Source organism: Macaca thibetana, chromosome 3 (genome assembly GCF_024542745.1).
Source record: "Macaca thibetana thibetana isolate TM-01 chromosome 3, ASM2454274v1, whole genome shotgun sequence".
Classification (NCBI taxonomy): Eukaryota; Metazoa; Chordata; class Mammalia; order Primates; family Cercopithecidae; genus Macaca; species Macaca thibetana.
The window spans coordinates 10,167,698-10,189,327 of NC_065580.1; the positions used below are offsets into that span (position 1 = coordinate 10,167,698).

The 21,630-nt window shown below is 45.2% G+C and overlaps 2 protein-coding genes and 2 long non-coding RNA genes across 10 annotated transcripts in view; 1 reads left to right on the top strand and 3 right to left on the bottom strand.

The window, feature by feature from the left end:
- Positions 1 to 1,813: 1,813 nt before the first annotated feature.
- The window catches only part of CUL1 (cullin 1), a 105,977-nt gene continuing 86,160 nt past the window's right edge, over positions 1,814 to 21,630 (bottom strand). For all 7 annotated transcript variants that reach the window (XM_050784894.1, XM_050784898.1, XM_050784895.1 and 4 more), the window contains exons 10-22: positions 20,461 to 20,568; positions 20,274 to 20,380; positions 17,691 to 17,739; positions 17,178 to 17,309; positions 15,946 to 16,063; positions 14,791 to 14,867; positions 14,176 to 14,307; positions 11,504 to 11,596; positions 4,977 to 5,024; positions 4,815 to 4,897; positions 4,156 to 4,261; positions 3,456 to 3,569; positions 1,814 to 2,349 (exon numbers count right to left, since the gene is read on the bottom strand). In XM_050784894.1, the coding sequence (XP_050640851.1) occupies positions 2,269 to 2,349; positions 3,456 to 3,569; positions 4,156 to 4,261; positions 4,815 to 4,897; positions 4,977 to 5,024; positions 11,504 to 11,596; positions 14,176 to 14,307; positions 14,791 to 14,867; positions 15,946 to 16,063; positions 17,178 to 17,309; positions 17,691 to 17,739; positions 20,274 to 20,380; positions 20,461 to 20,568 (1,248 nt within the window). In that variant the 3' untranslated portion in view covers positions 1,814 to 2,268. The remainder of the gene's footprint in view (positions 2,350 to 3,455; positions 3,570 to 4,155; positions 4,262 to 4,814; positions 4,898 to 4,976; positions 5,025 to 11,503; positions 11,597 to 14,175; positions 14,308 to 14,790; positions 14,868 to 15,945; positions 16,064 to 17,177; positions 17,310 to 17,690; positions 17,740 to 20,273; positions 20,381 to 20,460; positions 20,569 to 21,630) is intronic.
- On the bottom strand, positions 5,442 to 8,584 carry LOC126951005 (uncharacterized). The gene is made up of 2 exons (XR_007724333.1): positions 6,313 to 8,584; positions 5,442 to 6,266 (listed from the first exon to the last, which is right to left on the bottom strand). It is a non-coding gene; the product is annotated as an uncharacterized LOC126951005 (long non-coding RNA).
- Positions 8,501 to 10,190, top strand: LOC126951001 (signal recognition particle 14 kDa protein-like). Its single transcript, XM_050784899.1, has 2 exons — positions 8,501 to 8,886; positions 9,643 to 10,190. The coding sequence occupies exons 1-2, from the start codon at positions 8,517 to 8,519 to the stop codon at positions 9,876 to 9,878; spliced, it is 606 nt and encodes a 201-aa protein (XP_050640856.1). The 5' UTR covers positions 8,501 to 8,516; the 3' UTR covers positions 9,879 to 10,190.
- On the bottom strand, positions 8,790 to 9,984 carry LOC126951003 (uncharacterized). Its single transcript, XR_007724330.1, has 3 exons — positions 9,874 to 9,984; positions 8,950 to 9,012; positions 8,790 to 8,886 (listed from the first exon to the last, which is right to left on the bottom strand). It is a non-coding gene; the product is annotated as an uncharacterized LOC126951003 (long non-coding RNA).

The window sequence follows — 21,630 nt, forward strand, 5'->3', positions numbered from 1 at the left end:
CAGTGGCGCGATCTCAGCTCACTGCAACCTCCGCCTCCCACGTTCAAGTGATTCTCCTGCCTCAGCCTCCCGAGTAGCTGGGATTACAGGCACCTGCCACCACGCCCGGTTAATTTTTTGTATTTTTAGTTGAGACAGGATTTCACCATGTTGGCAAGGCTGGTCCTGAACTCCTGACATTGTGATCCACCCACCTCAGCCTCCCAAATTGCTGGGATTACAGGCATAAGCCACCGTGCCCAGCCCCTATGTAACTTTTTTAACTAACCCGTCAAGTGTCTGACTGTCCTAAGAAACCTGAGGAACTTGTACTTATTTTGTTAGCTATGTCTTCCCTCCACCTGGCTAACTTGCACTTGGGCACAGGTATGGTATACTAAGGATGTTCGAGATTTATCACTTACAAAACCTGTGAGGAACCTGAAGCTTCTATGAGGAAAACAAAGTTACTGGGAGCAAAGCAGCATCCCCGACCCTGGCTGGGAAGTGACTGACCCGGCAAATGAGACAGAAGGAACAAGCTACACTGAGGCGCAGGCAGGTGACATGTAGGGTTCCTGAAGGGACTGCTCCCAGGATGTGGTTACATCCGTGCCGGGAGGAGGGGTGGGGTGTGCATCCCCACGGCCCAGGACCTCCTCTCCTGGGGACACACTGGGGCAAACATTCCATTCTCAGGGAGAAGTAACTCCTTTTTCTTTGAGACAGAGTTTCGCTCTCGTTGCCCGGGCTGGAGCGCAGTGGCATGATCCTAGCTCACCACCACCTCCGCCTCCTGGGTTCACACCATTCTCCTGCCTCAGCCTCCTGAGTAGCTGGGATTACAGGCGCCCACCACCATGCCCGGCTAATTTTTGTATTTTTAGTAGAGAGGGGGTTTCTCCATGTTGGTCAGGCTGGTCTCGAACTCCCGACCTCAGGTGATCTGCCTGCCTCGGCCTCCCAAAGTGGAATAACAGCAAAGAACACGGTCCAATTTGCCAGCATGTGCCTGAAAAGCAAGAGAACCTTGGCTCCCTGACGTCGTGCTGGCACAAGGGTGAGTCCAGGGAGCTTCACCGGTCAAAGCCAATGTTTTCATCTGTCAGCTACTCATAGCCACCTGCTGCAACCGGAACAGAAGCGTGGCCGAGTGGGCTCTGACGTGTCCCGAGCCCACGACCGGAACAGAAGCGTGGCCGAGCGGGCTCTGCCGTGTCCCGAGCCCACGACCGGAACAGAAGCGTGGCCGAGCGGGCTCTGCCGTGTCCCGAGCCCACGACTGGAACAGAAGCGTGGCCGAGCGGGCTCTGCCGTGTCCCGAGCCCACGACTGGAACAGAAGCGTGGCCGAGCGGGCTCTGCTGTGTCCCGTGCCTGTGCTCTCCACGCAGGAGAGGCTGGTGGCGACCGGGGATCCTGGAGCCCGCCACTCACCTTCAGTCCTACCTCCTCTACTCACTAGAGGCATCTTCCCTCATCTGGCCTCAGTTTCCCCACCTGCAAAAAGGAGGATACTGTTTCACACATAGGCTGTCAGGGTAACTCATTTAGTCCTTACAAGTGTCAAAGAGAACCAATGTGTGGTCAGCGACTCTCACTGAATCCAGTGACACAGTGCATTCAAGTCACCACAGAAGTCACAAAAATAAGCAAGATTTTTTTTAAAGGATTACATCGGGGCTTAAAATTTTAAGATCTTAAAAAATTTTCAATCCAAAGAATACAGCCCTTTTAAACTACAGGAAGACACTAGGAGTATAAATTTGCACAATCATTATATCTTTTATTTACATATAGAAATTAGTAAAACTTAAAACAAAACCAAATGCGACTTGTACAGAAATCCTTTAATTTTCTTTATTTTCACACATTAAAAAATGAAACACACTATACAAATGGTTTTCATAGCAGATTACATGTGGGTCCATTCACACTTGCTCTCAAAGTGCTGCCAACGTGACAAGTGCTGCCAAGGCGACAGCTGCGAATCGGGGAGCCCATGTATTGACGTAGATGCGGTAGCATGCAGCCCTCGGCATGGAGGGTCAGTCCCCGCTGTTCTTAAATTAGGGTAAATGGCGTTGGTGTCCGTATTTACAGACTTGAAATGTATCAATCCTGAGCAGTTCCGATGTAAATCCGAGACCAGCTGATGGGAGTCTTGGTCTCCGTTTTAAAAAGGGAGGTCCAATGGCGGCAGGCTGGCTGCTATGAACTTGAGTTGTTTTCATTCTTTCCAACGTGAACTATTTGCCGCGGGTCACACAGTCAGACCCTTCCAGAAGGGTTAAGCCAAGTAACTGTAGGTGTCCTTTTCACCATCAACTCGCTCCAAATACTCTTTCTCAATTAGAATGTCAATGCATTTCTGGGTGTTATTTTTAAAAAGGAAGAGGTAGTGGAAGAGAAGAAAAACACAAATTAGCATCAGAACAGAGAGAGGTTGCCCCCACCACAGATCTCCCCATGTGGAGCTCGGTGGGGAGCAGTGCCCCCCGCCCCAGATCTCTTAGCATAGTTTCACTTCCTGGGCAGCTAAGCCGTTGTGCATGGAGTTCGTTTAATTTCCATTTCCTTGACACTTGCTGAGGCGGACTCCAGGTCCCTCCTGCACCCGCGCTAGGAACTGGAGCCGGGTGCTCTGCGAGCCCCATGGGCCAGTCTCTTTCTACCGCCAAAGTCTGCTTGCCTCTGCGGCAGGGCTCAGTCTCACAAGAAGAGGCCGTGAACAGGCAACAGGGGACCGTGGAGAACCCCCTGAACAGCCATGAACGAACTGGCACCTGTGCCAAATGTAACCCGGGAGGGACACTGGGCCTCCTGCCTGTTGAGGGAGTCACCTGTCAATGCCACCCCTGAGGCTCCCCACTGGCTGTGCCTTACCCAAGTGGTTTCGGAAAAGGAAAGTCCTGCTTCCCAATCAGAAATAAGCAAAATGTCAACAGTAGGCTACATAAAGGAAGGTGTGTTCCCATAACACAACACCCACAAGAGTCACAAAAACGATCCAGTGCTTCTCGATACCGCAACGCAATGAATCTCCCAAAGATACTGCTGAGAAAATTCTTACCAGGCACGGGAGCATGTGCTCTAGAATCTGTCTATGTATCACGCATAAGCAGGCAAAACTGCTTTATGGTGTCAGAAGACATGACAGTGATTTTCTATGGCACCACAGGTATTAGCTGGGATGGGTGGGCTTCCGGGATGCTGGTCATGTTTTAATTCTTACCTGGGTGCCGGTTACACAGTGTATCGACTGTGAAAGTCATCAAGCTGCCACTTCATCATCTGTGCACTTCTTTGTGCGTGTGTTTCAATAGCGTTACACTGAAGCTTTCTTTTATAGAAATCTACTACATAAAAAGAAGCCAGCTCCCTTCTTCTTCATGCTACAGCAATCCATCCACTTTTTGCTACATCTTTTATCTTCTAAATTAAGGAAGGAATGTGACTGCTATGTAAGTCCTGTACCTTGATCACAGGGACCCGAGGTTTGAACCTGGAGGACAGCTGAGTGAGGACCTCGCCAAGTAACTGCTGGTGTTTCAGAACCTTCCTCATCTTCATGATTCTCACGATGGCCGCCTATGCAACCAGATAAGGAAAAAGAGGTGCATTTAGAGCTGTTAACAACTTAGTATTGACAGTTAAGGGCAAGCCGCACAGAGGCTGCCAATGCTACGCACAGGATCACCATTTCCTAACGGGCAACAAGCGTCCTGCCGGTGAGACGGGAGAGGCAACCAATTCTACTCGCCTATGTTTCAACTCTAACGTGGCAAACATTACGTTTTGGTCTTTTGAGCAATGTGACCTCAATAATTTAACTCAACCATAAAGCATTAAAAAAAGGAGACAAAATTAAGTCAAGACCTCGGAAGCTGCCCATCCTCCCCGCTGAAGCACTCTCCTTCCCCCTCGTTTCAGCTGGGCCTGCCACAATGTCTGCTTTCCAACATGGAGAGCAAGAGGACTGCCCTGTTCTGCCTGGTGACATAAAGGACTAATTCAGATAACAAGGCCCTGGCTCTCGGCCTTGCCACCTTCTGCCATCACAGAGCCATTCATCTGGCAATCACTCCTGAGTCAGCCCCGCTCCCCAACGGCCCGTCCTTGCGAGCCATCCCTGCGTGAGGGACCGCACACCCGGCACAGGCATACAGGAAGTCACCTGAATCAGTAGTTTGCGGTCTTCCTCGATATTTTTGTGTGTGGTTTCTTGTTCCTGCTTCTGTTCGGTTTTCATTGGCACATTGATGTTAACCCTTAATTTCTTACTATCAAGAAAATGGAGGAAACCGATCACTATCATGTTAAAAGGTAGGCAATGAAGGCTGCTTTCTATTTGTCAACCTTTAAGCAGTGCCCCTGCTTCCCCAGACAGAGGGGAGCGTTGATTTCTGTGAGCTCTATGTGAGAACGCCTGTACCCAGCACTGGGCAGAGTCCGATCACAGCGTAGTTTCCTACTTGGCCATTAACAGGGACATCCACATTACAGAAAATCCAGGTCCTTAATCTGCTCTCCCAAATTTTGTCAAGTGAAATAAAATCAAGCCACTTGGACATAAAGGTCCAAACTTTCCTGATGAGCCATTTAAGGAGACTTACGTGCCAAATAAATAAACAAAAAACCCAGCAGCTCAGAGTTGGAGAAACATCAGGCTTGCTGAATGGAATCAAAGGCCTACCTCACACTCCCAGCCTAGTGCCTGTCGCTTCATACTGAGTCCCCGTCTCCCTCGGTTCACAACAATACTGAGATCTGTGCTAGGGCTCCCGGGGGACACGTCTATGGTCTAGGGCCATCTATTTATTATATTTTTCTTACTTTTTATAACCAAGATATAATTTTATTAAGGTATCTGGCTTTAATTCCACTTCATCAACATTTGCATTTTCATCTTCCAAGACCTGTAAGAAAAAAAGTGTTACTATATAATCTCAGGAAAAGGCTTGCTTCTAGCATAAGATAGAAAGTGCACAAACCTACCAGTAACTTTGACTTTAATAAAATCTGTAGGACTTGCGCCAAAATGTCCTGCAATTAAAGAGAAAAAGAGGAAGTTAAAGGGACAATGCATTTTTCTTTGCAATAACCACCACAGGCAACCTCATGGTCCATTTTCCATTAAAAAAAAAAAAAAATCACCCAAAAAGAAGAATAAGCTGGAAGGAAAAAAAAGTCGGTACTTCTTAGATGTTCGCTAAATTTACTGCTTCCTTCCACCCTGACTCCTAGAAGTGAAATCAACCCCTTTCTGGCTTTGACCACCCAATAATAAAAATGAACAATTCTGTTATACTTAAATCAGGTTGAGTAACCCTTATCTGAAATGCCTGGGACTAGAAATATTTGGATTTCGGGATACTGTACTGGATTTACAGATTCAGCAGCCCTGATTGGAAAATCCAAAATTTGAACTGCACCATGAGTACTTTTTTTTTTTTTTTTTGGGAGCATCATGTTGGTGCTCAAAAACGTTCGGATTCTGGAGCATTCTGGAATCTGGATTTTTGGATTAGGGATGTTGAACCTGTATTGGAAGCCACGCACAGTGAAATCTTGAGGAACCTCTTCACTTCTTAAGCGCCTGACAGCTCATCTTGGACACCGATCATCACAAAAGAAATACTAAAGAGCTGCCCAGCAGGACTGAAAATAATGTCCTGCTCATGAGAACGAAGGCGCTCAGCGGCAGGTGACCTCGTCAACTTGGCTTTGATGCACTCAAGTACGGTGTGTGGCCTCTCATCTGTGAACGTTGGGTGTGGTAAACGCTTCCCAGCCCTCCTTCAGCCTCACAGCTTTATGATCCTATGAAATCCAAGGGGACCAGCCTGAGGGCACTCACACAGTCACATGGACTCTTACAACCCATGGAGAGTGGAGTCCTGGCATCATAATGGGTACCCATTCTGGTCTGAGGGTACGTGGTTAAAGCTGTCAAAGTGAGAGGCCTCTCTCTAGTCTAGTAACTGAGCCAGAGCTGCACAGCAGCCATTCCAATACTGCCAGCTGCATCTAGAGTAGGGTGCGGGGGTGCCCACCTCCTGAGCCAGGTCTGATTGGACAACGTCTACTGTAGGCAGAAAGGAGAGAGCAGCTGCAGCCTCCTGAAGGAGTTCTAACACTGAGAACCAGTCCGGAGAGTGGCCGAGAACCCTGATCAGAAGAAGCCAAGCGAAGACAGGACAGTCACCCCTGTCAGCCTTGTCCTCAGGGCCCGTCTGCGACTGGACAGTCACCCCCGTCAGCCCTGTCCTCAGGGCCCGTCTGCAACTGGACAGTCACCCCCGTCAGCCCTGTCCTCAGGGTCCGTCTGCACAGCCCTCCCCATAGTCTAGGGGGCAACCCAGCCTCCAACCTACAAAGGCACAAACTCATTTGTTATGAGAATTTGAAGATATATTTGGGAGTAATTTGAAGAATGACTACAAAATAGTCATTCAAAATGACTTTCCTAACTCAGTCCATAAGGCCAGTATTAGCCAGACACTAAAACCAAACGAACATCTTGAGAAAACAATAGAGCAATGTCCCTTATGAATATAAATGCAAAACTCGAGAAAACACCGGCAAGCTAAAGCCAACAACATAGAAACGCGATGAGACACCATGACCAAGGGGGATTCACCCCGAAAACACCAGGGTAGTTCAACATCCGCGCAATACACCATATTAACAGACAAAAAAAGCACAGTTACTTCGACAGAGTAGAAAAGGCAGTTTGACAAACTACAACACTCTTTCATGATACAAAATTCAATAAGCTAAGAATAAAAGGGAACCTCTTTATTCTGATAACGGACATCTAGTAAAAACTCACAGCTAACACCGTCACTGGTTAGCATCGCAGTTAAACAGTAAAAGACTGGAAGCTTTCCCAGTAAGGGCAGCAACAAGACAAGGATGCTTGTTCTTACCACATCCATTCAACAGTGTACCACAAATTCCAGCCAGAAGAATCAGGCAAAAAAAAAAGACAAACAAGAAATAAAAGGCAGCCAAATAGGAAAAGGAAGAAGCAAAACTGTCTGTATTTATAGATAATATGGCTGTATATCAAAAAACGCTAAAGAATCCCCCCAAAAACTATTTGAGCTAATAAATTAGAGCCAATAAACCTTTAGCAATGTTATAGAATCAAAATATAATGAGTTGTATTTCTATACATTTGCAGTGAGCAATCAGAAAGTGAAACAGGCTGACATGGTAGCTCATGCCTGTGTAATCCCAGCACTTTGGAAGGCCAAGGTGAAAAGGTCACTTGAGTCCAGGAGTTCAAGACTAATCTGGGCAACACAGTGAAACACCATCTCTACAAAAAATACAAAAATCAGCTGGGCATAGTGCCAGCTACTCCGGCGGCTGAGGAGAGAGGATCATTTGATACTGCGGTGAGCTGTGACTGCACTATTACACTCCATCCTGAGCAAGAGTGAGACCTGGTTTCAAAAAAAACCAGAAAAAAGTGAAATTAAGAAAAAAATTCCACCAGGCGCGATAGCTCACGCCTGTAGTCCCAGCACTTTGGGAGACCGAGGCAGGCAGATCACCTGAGGTCAGGAGTTCGAGACCAGCCTGGCCAACATAGTGAAACCCTGTCTCTACTAAAAACACAAAAGATTAGCCAGGCATGGTGGCTTGTGCCTGTAATCCCAGCTACTTGGGAGGCTGAGGCGGGAGAATTGTTGGAACCCGGGAGGCGGAGGTTGCAGTGAGCCAAGATTGCACCACTGCACTCCAGCCTGGGAGACAGAGCAAGACTCTGTCTCAATTAAAAAACTAAAAACCAATTCCATTTACATTAGCATCAAAAATAATAAACTAGGAATAAATTGACAGTAATACAAGATGCATACACTGAAAACCATGAGACACAGTTGAAAGAAAAGACAACCTAAATAGATGAAAAGACATCCAATGTTCATGGAATGGGAGACTTAAAATACTGTTGAGATAGCAACACTCCCCAAAGCAATCTATAGATTCAGTGCAATCCTTATCAAAATCTCAACTGCACTTTTTGCAGAAATGGACAAGCTGATCTGGAAATTCATAAGGTAACATAAGGGACTCACAATAGCCAATATAATCTTGGGGTGAAAAAACAAAGTTAGGGGTCTCCATTTCAAGATTTACTGCAAAACAATAGTAATCCAGACAGCGTGATACTGACATAGTATAGATATACAGATCACTGGAAAAGAATTGAGAATCCAGAAATAAACCCATGTATACCTATGGCCAAATGACTTTTGACAAGTCTGTCAGCACCAAACAACAGGGAAAGAACAGTCCTTGGCCTCAGACTAGGCAATGACTCCTTAGAAATGACACCAAAATCACAAACAGCAAAAAGAAAAAATAGATAAAATAGGCTTCATTAAAATTAAAAATGTGTATATAAGAAAGAGAGTAAGAAGACAATCCACAGAATGGGAGAAAATATTTACAAATTACGTATTTGATAAGGATCTAGTATACAGAATATTAAAATAATTTTTAAGTCGAGCCAGCGTCGTCGCGATGGTGGTGTTGGAGAGCGAGCAGTTCCTGACGGAGCTGACCAGACTTTTCCAGAAGTGCCGGACGTCGGGCAGCGTCTATATCACCTTGAAGAAGTATGACGGTCGAACCAAACCCATTCCAAAGAAAGGTACTGTGGAGGGCTTTGAGCCCGCAGACAACAAGTGTCTGTTAAGAGCTACCGATGGGAAAAAGAAGATCAGCACTGTGGTGAGCTCCAAAGAAGCGAGTAAGTTTCAGATGGCTCATTCAAACCTACTGAGAGCTAACATGGATGGACTGAAGAAGAGAAACAAAAAGAACAAAACTAAGAAGACCAAAGCAGCAGCAACAGCAGCAGCAACAGCAACAGCAGCAACAGCAGCACCTGCTGCAGCAGCAACAGCAGCAACAGCAGCACCTGTCGCAGCAGCAACAACAGCAACAGCAGCACCTGCCGCAGCAGCAACACCAGCAACACCAGCAGCAACAGCAGCAACAGCAGCAACAGCAGCACCTGCCGCAGCAGCAACAGCAGCAGCAGCAGCAACAGTAGCAACAACAGCAACAGCAGCACCTGCCGCAGCAGCAACAGCAACAGCAGCAGCAACAGCAGCACCTGCCACAGCAGCAACAACAGCAACAGCAGCAGCAACAGCAGCACCTGCCGCAGCAGCAACACCAGCAGCAACAGCAGCAACAACAGCAACAGCAGCAACAGCAGCACCTGCCGCGGCAGCAACAACAGCAACAGCAACAGCAACAGCAACAGCAGCACCTGCCGCAGCAACAGCAGCAACACCAACAGCAACAGCAGCACCTGCCGCAGCAGCAACAACAGCAACACCAACAGCAACAGCAGCACCTGCCGCAGCAACAACAGCAACACCAACAGCAACAGCAGCACCTGCCGCAGCAACAACAGCAACACCAACAGCAACAGCAGCACCTGCCGCAGCAGCAACAACAGCAACACCAACAGCAACACCAGCAGCAACAGCAGCAACACCAGCAGCAACAGCAGCACCTGCCGCAGCAACAACAGCAACACCAACAGCAACAGCAGCACCTGCCACAGCAGCAACAACAGCAACAGCAGCACCTGCCGCAGCAGCAACAACAGCAACACCAACAGCAACAGCAGCACCTGCCGCAGCAGCAACAACAGCAACACCAACACCAACAGCAGCACCTGCCGCAGCAACAACAGCAACACCAACAGCAACAGCAGCACCTGCCGCAGCAGCAACAACAGCAACAGCAGCACCTGCCGCAGCAGCAACAACAGCAACACCAACAGCAACACCAGCAGCAACAGCAGCAACACCAGCAGCAACAGCAGCACCTGCCGCAGCAGCAACAGCAGCAACAGCAGCACAGTAAAGGGCACAAATTTCCTGCTTTCACCAATTAACCACTGAACTGCTATTTTTTCCTTTTGGCCACATAGCTAGGTTTCTGGTTCCCCCACAGTAGGTGTTTTCACATAAGATTAGGGTCCTGTTGGAAAGAACAGTTGCAGTGTTTATAGGGTAGTTGTGGTAAGAATCTAGTTTATTTGCATTTGGCTAATTGGTCTGTGTTGCATGGTTACATTCTCCTGGATTATAGACTAAAAGTCTCTGTAGGCATCTCTATGAAGAGCAAGCTATCATTAAACATGTCTGTTTATCAAAAAAAAAAAAAAAGAATTTTTACAACTCAACAAAAAGACAAATAACCCAACTGAAAAACGGGCAAAGAATTTGATCAAACATTTCTCCAAAGAAGATATGCAAATGGCCAATAAACACAAAAAAGATTCTAAACATCATTAGTTGTTAGAGAAATGCAAGTAAAAACCACAAGATACTACTTCATACCCCTGGGATGGCTATAATTTTTTTTAAAAAAGAAAATAACAAATGTGTTGGAGAGGATATGGAGTAACTGAAAACTTCATACACTGTTGGTGAGAATATGAAATGGCACAGCCACCATGGAACAGTCTGGCAGTTCCTCAAAACATTCACAGTGATTACAGGACTCAGCAGTTCTATACCTAGGTATACACCCAAGAAAACTGAAAACGTATTCACAGCAGCATTGTTCATCATTGGAAACAACTCAAATGTACATCAACTGATGAACAAATAAAATGTGGTCCAGCTATACACTGGATTATTCGACCACAAAAAGAAATGAAGTACCAACACACGCTGTAACATAGGCAAACCCTGCAAACAGTATACACTAAGGGAAAGAAAACAGGCACAGAAAGTCATGTGTTATATGATTCCATTTATATGAAATGTCTGGAGCAGGCAAATTGATAGTAAATTAATGGTTGTCAGGGGCTGGGAGCTAGTTGGTAGTTACTGCTAATGGGTGCAGGTTTCTTTTTGGGATGATAAAACCTTCTGGAATTGGATAATGGTGGTAGTTCTCTAAGCTTGTGAATATACTGAAAACCACTGTGTACACTTTAAAATGACTTTTATGTTATGTGAAATTTTATTATCTGAAATATATCTCAATAAAAAATATGACTAGCAGGAAAAATAATACTAAGGTGGAAATTTAAGCTTAGTAAGAAAAGCCTAGCTGGAGAAACAGTTAAGAACTGGTTAAATGAATGAGGGAAATGCATGGATGAGGAGTATGTGTGTGTTACACCGAGTTTTATTTTTAAGAGACAGGGTCTCCGTCACCCAGGCTGGAGTACAGTGGCATGATCATAGCTCACTGCAGCCTCGACCTCCCAGGCTCAAGTGATCCTCCCGCCTCAGCCTCCCAAGAAGCTGGGACTACAGGCACGTGCCACCATGCCTGGCTCAACACTGAGTTTTAAAATTAAGACTTTCATAATGCGCATTAAAATCCTGGAATAAGAACATATTCATATTCATGAGGCAAACATCTATTTCAAATGAAAGATGCCCATATCCTCTCCCTTATCTTTCCTAACAATATCCGCGAGAACAAGGAAACGGCAGCTGGACAGAACGAAGAGGCTGAGAGGAGAATACCATTTTAATCTGGGTGCTGTCGGTCAGCTGTTGCACGGTGTAGGCATCTTCCGTGTTGTACTGAAGCAGGATGGCCATCTGGAATGTAGACGCCTTTGAGGCCCCCCATAGAAAAGAAAAAGAAGGAAAACTTAAATGCATGGAAACACCTCCAAAAATACATGGCCTAAGTTTGAAGAACTTATTTATGAAACACATTCTTTAAACAAGTACAAACAAAGCGCAGATCTATTTAAAAGGGAATATAAAACGTGGCAATGCCACCACAATGCGACATCTTCCCAAAGTCATTCATCTTCCATGTTTTCAAACATTAAAATAATTTGAAGTTTTTTCAATAAATGTATTGTCTATGTGGATATATACTATAGATATGTATGTCCCCACTCGTTTTATAGCGAAAATCACATATACACACACCTGGTATATGTGGACATGTTAAGCATCAATCTCCAAATCTCTTTTTGGCACACGAGCTAAGAAGTATTATCTTTTGGCACATTCTTGATGTAAAACAACACAAATATCAAATTATATTTGGTTTTCTTTTTTTTTTTTTTGAGACGGAGTCTCGCTCTGTCGCCCAGGCTGGAGTGCAGTGGCGCGATCTCGGCTCACTGCAAGCTCCGCCTCCCGGGTTCACGCCATTCTCCTGCCTCAGCCTCCCGAGTAGCTGGGACTACAGGCGCCCACAACCGCGCCCGGCTAATTTTTTGTATTTTTAGTAGAGACGGGGTTTCACCGTGGTCTCGATCTCCTGACCTTGTGATCCGCCCGCCTCGGCCTCCCAAAGTGCTGGGATTACAGGCGTGAGCCACCGCGCCCGGCCTATATTTGGTTTTCTAATCCTAAGTACTTTACTATGAAAGTAGGAAAAAAGTAAGTAAAGTATGAAATGGCAAGTGCACTAAAGGTTTTCTTTTTTTGAGACAAAGTCTTGCTCTGTCACCCAGGCTGGAGTACAGTGGCACAATCTCAGCTCACTGCAACCTCTGCCTCCCAGGTTCAAGGGATTCTCCTGCCTCGGCCTCCCGAGTAGCTGGGAATATAGGCGAGCACCACCACGCCCAGCTAATTTTTGTATTTTTAGTAGAGATGGGGTTTCACCATGCTGGCCAGACTGGTCTCGAATCCCTGACCTTGTGATCTGCCCGCCTCGGCCTCCCAAAGTGCTAGGATTACAGGCTGAGCCACTGTGCCCGGCCCTAAAGTATCTTCTAAAAGACAGGTAGCACGCGTTGGTTCCTGATTGCTGAGAGTGTGCGAGCGAATGAATGCCCCTGAAGACTCCTTCCTCTCTTCTCCCTCTTTCCTTGCATAATCGACAGCAAGAAGTAATGACCCATGACTGTCAGCCACTGCTCGCCCAGCCAAGACCTCAGTCAATGAAAAGAGAAACAAACAAAAAATGCCACATGCCCGTTTCAGGGGGGCCCACAGACAACAGTGCTTCCAGGGCCTTGAACAGAGACACAAGGGAATGAGTGTGTTGCTAATGTCTTCTACTGGGCCCGCTCTTGGCTGCCTTAACATGGCAGACACACCCTAGGCAAAGCCTCCGCCTTGTCAAAAACTGGACACTGAAATTCCAGGTACTATAGTCGAACACGTGGATTCTTCTACGAATATTTAGGGATAAATGAAACAAAGTTTCAGTTATATAGTAAGAAACATTCAACTTGATAAAGACCTCTGGAGCCAGCGTAACAATACTATGCATTTTAACAATTTTAAGTCAGAGTAGATTTATGAAAAGTTTAAATTAATGAGCAGCTTGAGCCTGCAGAACAACCCATTCTGAAGTTTCTTAATACTTAAACATAGACTTGTAGTTGTTCTCAGAAGTTTATTGGTGAAACCTTCTCAGAGACTAAATTATGCCATTACTTGTAAAGCCCACTCTGTACAAAAGTGAAGTAGAAAGAGCCTGGAGTTTTTTTTTCTTTTTACTTTAAAAAATTTATAGAGATGGGGTCTTGCTGTGTTGTCCAGGCTTGTCTCAAACTTCTAGCCTCAAGCGATTCTCTGGCCTCAGCCTCCCAAAGTGTTAGGATTACCAGCATGAGCCACCACATCAGCCAAGCCTGAACTTTAAGAGAAAAGACTTTAACTGAAATTTTGGCTCAGCTACAGATAAGCTAGGATTCAGAGAAATTCACTTCAATTAACCCAAGCCTCAGTTTTCTCACCTACAAAATGGAAATATTCTTAGTTACACAGTTATAAACTAGGTTATACTCAATATCGTTGTAAGCACTGTTGTTAATGTGAAACTGCTTTGTCAAAGGTGGAGAGCTGTTATAATTAAATGGACGCAACTCCAGCGTTTTAAGTCACTACCTGAACACTTGATGTGTGTCCGGCAGGAGCCGTGCCAAACACTTAACTAAATACGTTATTTAACTTTCACATCAATTCCCAAGTATAAGCACTAACATCCCATGAATGGAGGAGAAAACTGAGGCTCACAATCATTAAATAACTTGTTCCCCAGCCAGAAAGAATTGGAATTTGGCTCCTCTGATTCTTACAACTCCATGCTTTAAACTTGCCACTATTTCACCAGAAGCTGAATTCTAGATTCTGCTGCTGAGTCAACTGCTAATGATTTCTATAATTTACCTTATGCTCATTTAGAACAGAAACATTTTAAGACACAAACGTGATCTTACCTGCAAAGTATATCTGTTTTTGAAGCAGTTAGTTACCAATTCTCCTTTAGACAACTGATATAACCACGTCAATTTTCGGCCACTGTGGCGGCTGGCGTAGAAAGCTGTGAATCGCTGATAACTACGTTCCAACTAGATAAAAGGACAGCATTATATGGAATACAGATCTCACCACGTCCTACAGGCAGTGTTTCTAAGCAAAGCACACTGTTCCAAGCCTACAGTACAAAGTCAGTGCTTACATAAAAGTAAAATACGAACGCCAGGTGTCTGCCTCTCTTGCAAAGCGCTTTAAGCACTGGAAGGTACGATCTTAAAAAAGGTTCATACTTCAAGACCAGCAGGTTCGTCAAGGTGTTCATTACACAACTAATTAGGCTCTAATTACAATAAAGAAACATGTGTGTGTGTAGAGTTGGGCCAGCCAGCCCACCTTTAGACATCCAGACCTGCCCCACCGCACAGGGCTCTTCCCTGAGTGCTGCCTCACGGTTCACTGTGACGCAGCCAGCCGGCAGGAAGGCCGTCTGCAGGCCTATCCCCTTCCACAGCGAAGGCTGCCCCGCCCCACCCTCCGCCTAGCACTAAGGGGACGGCAGATAAACCCATCCTTACCTCTGACGGCAAGGCGAACGTACAAGACTGCTGGAAGGGCCAGGACCCGGAGCTCAGCACTTGAATGCTGAAGTCCACTGGGGGGCGGAAGAGAGGGGAGAGTGAACATTCTGGAATACATTAATTTGTTTATAAATTGAAAAATTCAATCATTTCAGATGAATGTAGGTTGCTCTTTATTAAAAAGCACATTAAATAAAAATCCTGCTTGAATATAAAATTAAGAATTGAACATTTTATTCAATTAAAATTAGCAAAAAGCGCAAGAGCCAGATATTCTTTTCTTCCAAAGAGTGACAGTCTTCATTTCGCTTCTACCTCGGAATTCTGCTGTCACATGCCTGCCCTGCTTCCCTTGCTTTCCTTTTCAGTCCTGAATCACTGAGTCCACTCAAGCCACGCCTGGGCTCGCCAGGCCCGGCATCATCACAGCCCCAGACTCATGGAAACTTACAAGCAGGAGAAAACTGCTAACTTCACTACAGTGTGTGTTTCAGTTATTACTGTGAAAAGACACACATGGTCTATAAATTATAACACTAATTTCATCTTCACAGATAGTTACAAAGCCCACTGGCAAAACTGTCCAGGTTTACAATGGAATCGTTATCCTGATTTGGGAAAAATAAAACTCTCCATTTTTCCTTTAAAAAGACAAAGATGATCAAAAGATGACGTAAGCATAAATCTGCCATTCTACTACTATGCGAGGCCTTAACATACCAGCCCAGCTGCCTCTCCTGGAGAACCGAATCACCTGTATCTGCCTGTACTGATCCCTAATCCCAGTCTGAAGCCACAGGTCTTTAGCTTGACTGTTACCTATGCAGGCCAAGGGAACATGAAAATAAATGCTAGAATGGATTCAAGCTAAGGTTTACTACAAGACAAAACCACGCCTGTGAGTCCCTCCCCAGATCCCAACAGGTGGTGACCTCGCCCCAGTACAGCTGACACCACTTCAGGGGCTGTCATCTCCTAATGTCACACGGGAGTTGGGGGAGGAGGGTTGGGCATTTGGGAAGAATCTCCTGATTCTTAGTTCTTGAATTTCTGACAAAGTCCCTCCCATCTTCACCTAATACTTTGTCATTTCTTCATTTGCTACAAAGAACTCTGCCTGTAAACACAACAGACAGACACACGGATACTCACAGTCTAGGGGTTCAGAATTTGTCAAGTGCTTTTTGAACTGCTCATTCAGATCTTTGCTCACGCCAATGTCTTGAAACATGCGCTGAAGTTTAGAGGTGTACTCGAACCCGCAAGCTTGCTGAGAAGAACGCAGACGACTGTCTTATTAATTTGTACAAAAATATAAATGTATACAAGGGACTCTTAGAGAAATCAGAGTATACAATATATAATTATATGGAACTACTAGCAAAGCTAGTACCATTTTGCTATATTTTACAGTACAAATATGCATGGATTAATACGCTGTCGAAAACCCCACAACTCTCTGTTGCACAGTGAAGTCTTTGCACACACAATTCACGCACAATTTATGAGCATCTAAGAGCAAGGCGTCCTGGCACTATGGTAGAATACAGTGATGAAATAATTTGTCTCTATCTCTTACCAGAAACTGAACTGTGTGCCCCCAAAATCCCTGTGTTGAAGCCCAAACCTCCAATGCGATGCTATGTGGAGGGATGAGGTCTTGAACGTGGGGCCTCACAACGGGACGGGTGTGCTTGTAAGAGACGCAGAGGAGCTCTGCACTCTCTCTGCCACGTGAGGCACTGCAAGAAGGTGGCTGCCTACACAGCCGGAAGAGGGCCCGCACCAGGAACCGAATCAGCAGGCACCCTGATCTCGGACTTGCAGCCTCCCGAATTGTGAGAAACAATTTCTGTTGTTTAAACCACCTGGTCTATGGTATTCTCTCACGGCAGCCCACGCTGACAAAGATACCCACATAATTTCGGGTCACAGTAAAATATGCTCCAAGTCAGATAAGAGCAGTCGACAGCGCTGACAAACAGGTGCGCAAAGGAGGTGGCGGAAGAAGAGCTGCCGACAGCAAAGCAACCAAGCCCAGAGCAAACAAAACCTCCACTCAGCTCCAGGCCAGCACAATGTGAATGCGCTCCAAGGCCAAAGGTGTGAGAGGCAGGAGAGGCCCCACAGATGGTGAGCTGAGCCCAGCCAGGCCTGGGTAGGATGGAAGCCCCACGGGGGGCGTTGGGGGGAAGGGGTCAGGAAGGCACTGGGGCCCAACGAGAGTAGAGCGATAGTTGTGGGAGGCTTTCAGAAGAGCAGCGGTAGAGCTTCTTGCACAAACCACTGCACAAACTCCTCTGCCTGCCTCATAACATGGAGAGACTAAGAGCTGTTTTAATAATGACTCGGAAGCTGGGATTTTTCAGGAAGATGAAACTCACCTTTAACTTGGAGATCATGCTGGCTTCGGCATCGTCACTCGCGCTATTCTGGTGGACGAGCCTCTTGGCGAGCATCTTCGCATAGAACTTCTGAAATACGTCTTTGTCTTCTATGTACTTGAAGACAACCATCTGGCAAAGCCACCGAGACAACACACTTAACAAGCACACACACAAGCCGACAGTGCAGAGCCGACTGTCACCGGCCACAAGCCAGGAGCCAAGATGTGCCCTTGGCTTCGGGCAGGTCTGTACGCCAGCGTTTATGATGGCAAAAACTCCACCCCAGAGTCTTGAAAGTTTTGTGAATCCCTTAATTCAGTGAGTTGGACTATTACTGAGAAAAATCTGAATGCTAAAAGTAGTAACTCAATTTAGGAAGTAAAACCATAGATTCAAAATAAAATCAATGATTATTACTTTTTACATTTCACAGGCCCTCTATAAATAACATGACAAACAGCTTGTGAAATACACAGCTACTGGAAATGGGTATGATCATGAAGCACTTACCACTTGATTGAGTGTGTCTTCTAGTTCCGCCTCCTCTGGGTTCTTGGAACTGAAAATTTAAAAAAGATACCATGTTTTAAAACATCAGTACATTTAAACAAGCACCACTCAGCCAGAAAGCAGGTTCAAGCATTCAAAAGATCAGTTCTCATCAGATGAGTGCAGAGGAAGACGGAAGGTTGACTTTCCTTACAAATTGGCAATCTCATACCATAACCTCATCATTGAAGAACAGATTATGAAATAGTCATTTAGAATATCCAAGGTGAAAACCAACAGGAGATATTTATAAAACGTTTCCAAAAACATTCTGAAGAAGTTTGCCTTTAAGATAATCCACTTAAACTTCAGTAAAGGAAATTCACTTTACCAATTGCTTTCTAGTCCGCTGTAATTTAACTTTGGAGAAATAAAAAGGCACATAGATTCCCTTTCATGGCCCAGTCATTAAAGATAATGAAGGGGTTTAAATTCCTACTAAACTGCTGCCCTCTGTAGTTATATGTACAAGAGATGATTGTCCTTTAACAACTGATTCACTCTATGAACAAACAATAATTCAAAAGTGACTTAAAGGTAGATGAAGTTTTGTACAGGTCTTTTCTACAAGACCGCTTTATAAACAACACCCCTGATTCATAGAAAACGAATCAGCCACCACAGAAACTCTGAAGACGTGTCTCCAACTGGAGAAGAGGTGTCTCCAACTGGAGAACAGTTGGTTCAGAAAACCCAGCCCTGTTCTCGGCACTCTTGGGTCAGGGGTGTTCCTCTTCCCTTGGAGCAGTTTAACTTAGTGCCTCCCTGACTCCACTCGCCCAACACACACTCGTTAAATAGATGCTGTGGAAATGTCTCTGCCATTCTGTCTGCATCAGTGGCCTTAACCAGTAATCAGTAGACTTGACGAGGGACATTTATGAAAAGACAAGGGATAAAAAGGACACTAAGGCCAGGCACGGTGGCTCACACCTGTAATCCCAGCACTTTGGGAGGCTGAGGTGGGTGGATCACTTGAGGTCAGGAGTTGGAGATGAGCCTGGCCAACATGGTGAAACCCTGTCTCTACTGAAAAAAAAAAAAAAAAAAAATTAGCTGGGTGTGGCGGCATGCCTGTAGTCCCAGCTACTCAGGAGGCTAAGGCATGAGACTCGTTTGAACTCAGGAGGCAGAGGTTGCAGTGAGCCGAGATCATGCCACGGCATTCCAGCCTGGGTGACAGAATAAGACTAAGTCTCAAAAAAACAAAAACAAACAAACAAACAAAAAAAAAAAAACCAAAAAAACCAAAAAAACCCATGATACTAAGTGTTCTGTCAAACAAACTGAAGACCCAGTAGAGTATCTCCATAGTCATAATATGCAGCCCCCCAGAATGAAACCAAGTCATAAGAGGCCTTCCAATTTAAAGCCCCTTCTCATTTCTGGAGAGGATCCGACTTGTTAAATTACACACTAAACCAGGAATAAATATTCCTGTTTATTGCAATAAACAGGGAAAAAAAAAATCAAACACTTAGAGTTTCTCACTGGCCTTGGGTAAACTGGGTTAAGAGAAAGCTATTGACTTTCATCAAATGTTCTCCCATCGTTTACCAAAAAGGCCACATAGTTTTTACACAGTTCTCTGTTAATGTAGTACACTACATCAGACTTGGTACTGCTGGGTTATCCTGACGTTCCTAGAAAGCTATACTATGTTTTGAAGAATTATTATTTAGTTCACAGGTAAATCTGGCTTGTTAATATTTTACTTAAGATTTCTGCAACTCTATTCTCAAGTGACACTTGTTTGTAGTCTTTTCATTCTGGTATATGTGGATATTCTCGGTCTCTTTTGTACTGGGGTTATGCTAGCCTTCAAGAGCTGTTTCAAATATAATTTATTAATATCAAAACCAGTATAATTTGGGAGTGGGGAAAACTATTGCAACAGAAAGCCAGAAGGAGATTGGCTTCCTTCATTAAAATCTTTAAAACGTATTGTTGTGATATTTGGAGTAGAGCATCTCTAAACTGAAAGACACTTAAAGTGAAAGAGAAGCTGAGAGAAACCAGAACATACAAACAAAACAATCAGTGAGAACTTCAAAACACAACGCAGAGGAGAAAGCTATATATTATCTTGCTTCCAGATCTTAATACACATACACTGATTAGAAAACATATCAATTGAGAAATGAGATTCAAAAGTAAAGAATATGAAACAGCAACAGAAACTCATCTAACAAAAACAAATTTAAAACTACACAGAACAACAAAGGTAATCTACGGCCATACCACCCTGAACTGAACGTGCCCGATCTCGTCTGATCTCAGAAGCGAACAGGGTGGGGCCGGGTTAGTACTTGGATGGAGAATAACCAAAGTCCCACAATACACTGAGACACCTTCTGTTTTCAAAACAGCCAGTGGGAGGGAAGGCGGATTTTCAACCGGAAAGACGATTACGTTCAAGCATTTTCTCATGAGGCACAAAATTTACAATTTAATGTATGTAAAATGTAATGTAAGTTTTAATTCCTCATATAAAAGCTGAGATTTTAAACAGGTAGACTAAGAAAACATAGGGTCATTTAATACCTTTTCTTCAACAAGGAGTCACAGTATCGAGCCAGCAACTCAGGGGATTTACTGGATGACTGGGCCATCTTGGTAACCGCATTGTTGTTTATGAAGCGACCACAAGCCTGTGTTACACAAAATACAGTTAGAGACAAACGCCCCATCCACATATACTACAGGCAAGTCACAACCGTCACACACCTACCTTATCGAGAGCAGCCACAAAGCCAGCGTCATTGTTGAATGCAGACATTACCAGGGCATTGTATTTTTTATGAACATCAAGCACTGTCTGTACATACATTTTGGGGTCCTTAAATGGGGGCAGAAATAGAAACAAAAGATGGTTATTGGGGATTAAATTGTGTATTAATGTATACAATGCATGTACTAGTATATAAAATATTCTAAAAGCTATAGATACCTTTTCAAAGTTAAGAAATAAGATCAAGAAATACTTTTGGTACCATCACTGAAACACATAGGACATTTTGTTTACATACATAAAAAACAATCTATTCTCCACACTCAAAACTAAATATTGATTTCGAGCTTGCATTAAAAACAGTGAAAACTCAGAGATCACGAAAACAGCATTTTCCAAGCGACAGTTCTGCTTTGCCAATTTCTCCTTGTTAAACAGTCTGGACTGTTTCAGCTGGAGAAGGCGTTTAGCCGCTCAGGTCGGTCATCAGCCCGGCTGCGCAGGCAACGCGAGGGAAAGCGGGGCTCAGGGCGCGAGTCTGACTGGTCCCCCACCCACTGCAAACCAGAGGCGTGGATCTGCGTGGCGCTGCGAGGGGTCAGGGCCTCACCGCAGGACGGGAAGAGGGGCAGAGCACGGCGCAGGGCAGCAAAGGGGCCTCCCTGCAACAAGGAACAACGTGGAAATGCAACGCGAAGGCTGGCCGCAGAGGCTGCTGTGGCCAAAGGCAGGCAGCGACAATGGAAAGCAAAGGAGACTGAGCTAAGTGCTAACAAGAAAAAGAGCGCTGCTGCTGGGCATGCAGTGCACGCCACCACCACCCTTTACGGGGCCGCGACAGCCCTCGCTGGGAAGCAGGTGCTGTTTTCATCCCCATTCTACAGATGAACTGTCTGTCACAGCTAAGCACACTGCCAGGAACTGGTGGCAGAGACAGGCTTGGCTCCGGGCTGCGCGGGAGCCGGGCTGGGAAGGTTGGTGGGAGGGAGCTCCCGACCACCCCTAGCCAAGCACAGACCCAGGCGCTGGGGCACGCCCGTGTTTCCACAACACCGATCCATTAATCTGCAGGGCTCAGGTGCCAGAAATCAGCATTCCCAATTCTACCTAGTCTGCATTTTTTACAATTTGATTGATTTACTTGTTTTTAAAAAATAACGTGTAAAAGTA

What these genes read in the sequence shown, in the direction of transcription:
- LOC126951001 (XM_050784899.1), top strand. Translation starts at nt 8,517, where the DNA reads ATGGTGGTGTTGGAGAGCGAGCAGTTCCTGACGGAGCTGACCAGACTT. An exon ending in AGCAGCAACAGCAGCACCTG is followed by an intron (nt 8,887 to 9,642) that starts CTGCAGCAGCAA and finishes CAACAGCAGCAC; the next exon opens with CTGCCGCAGCAGCAACAACA.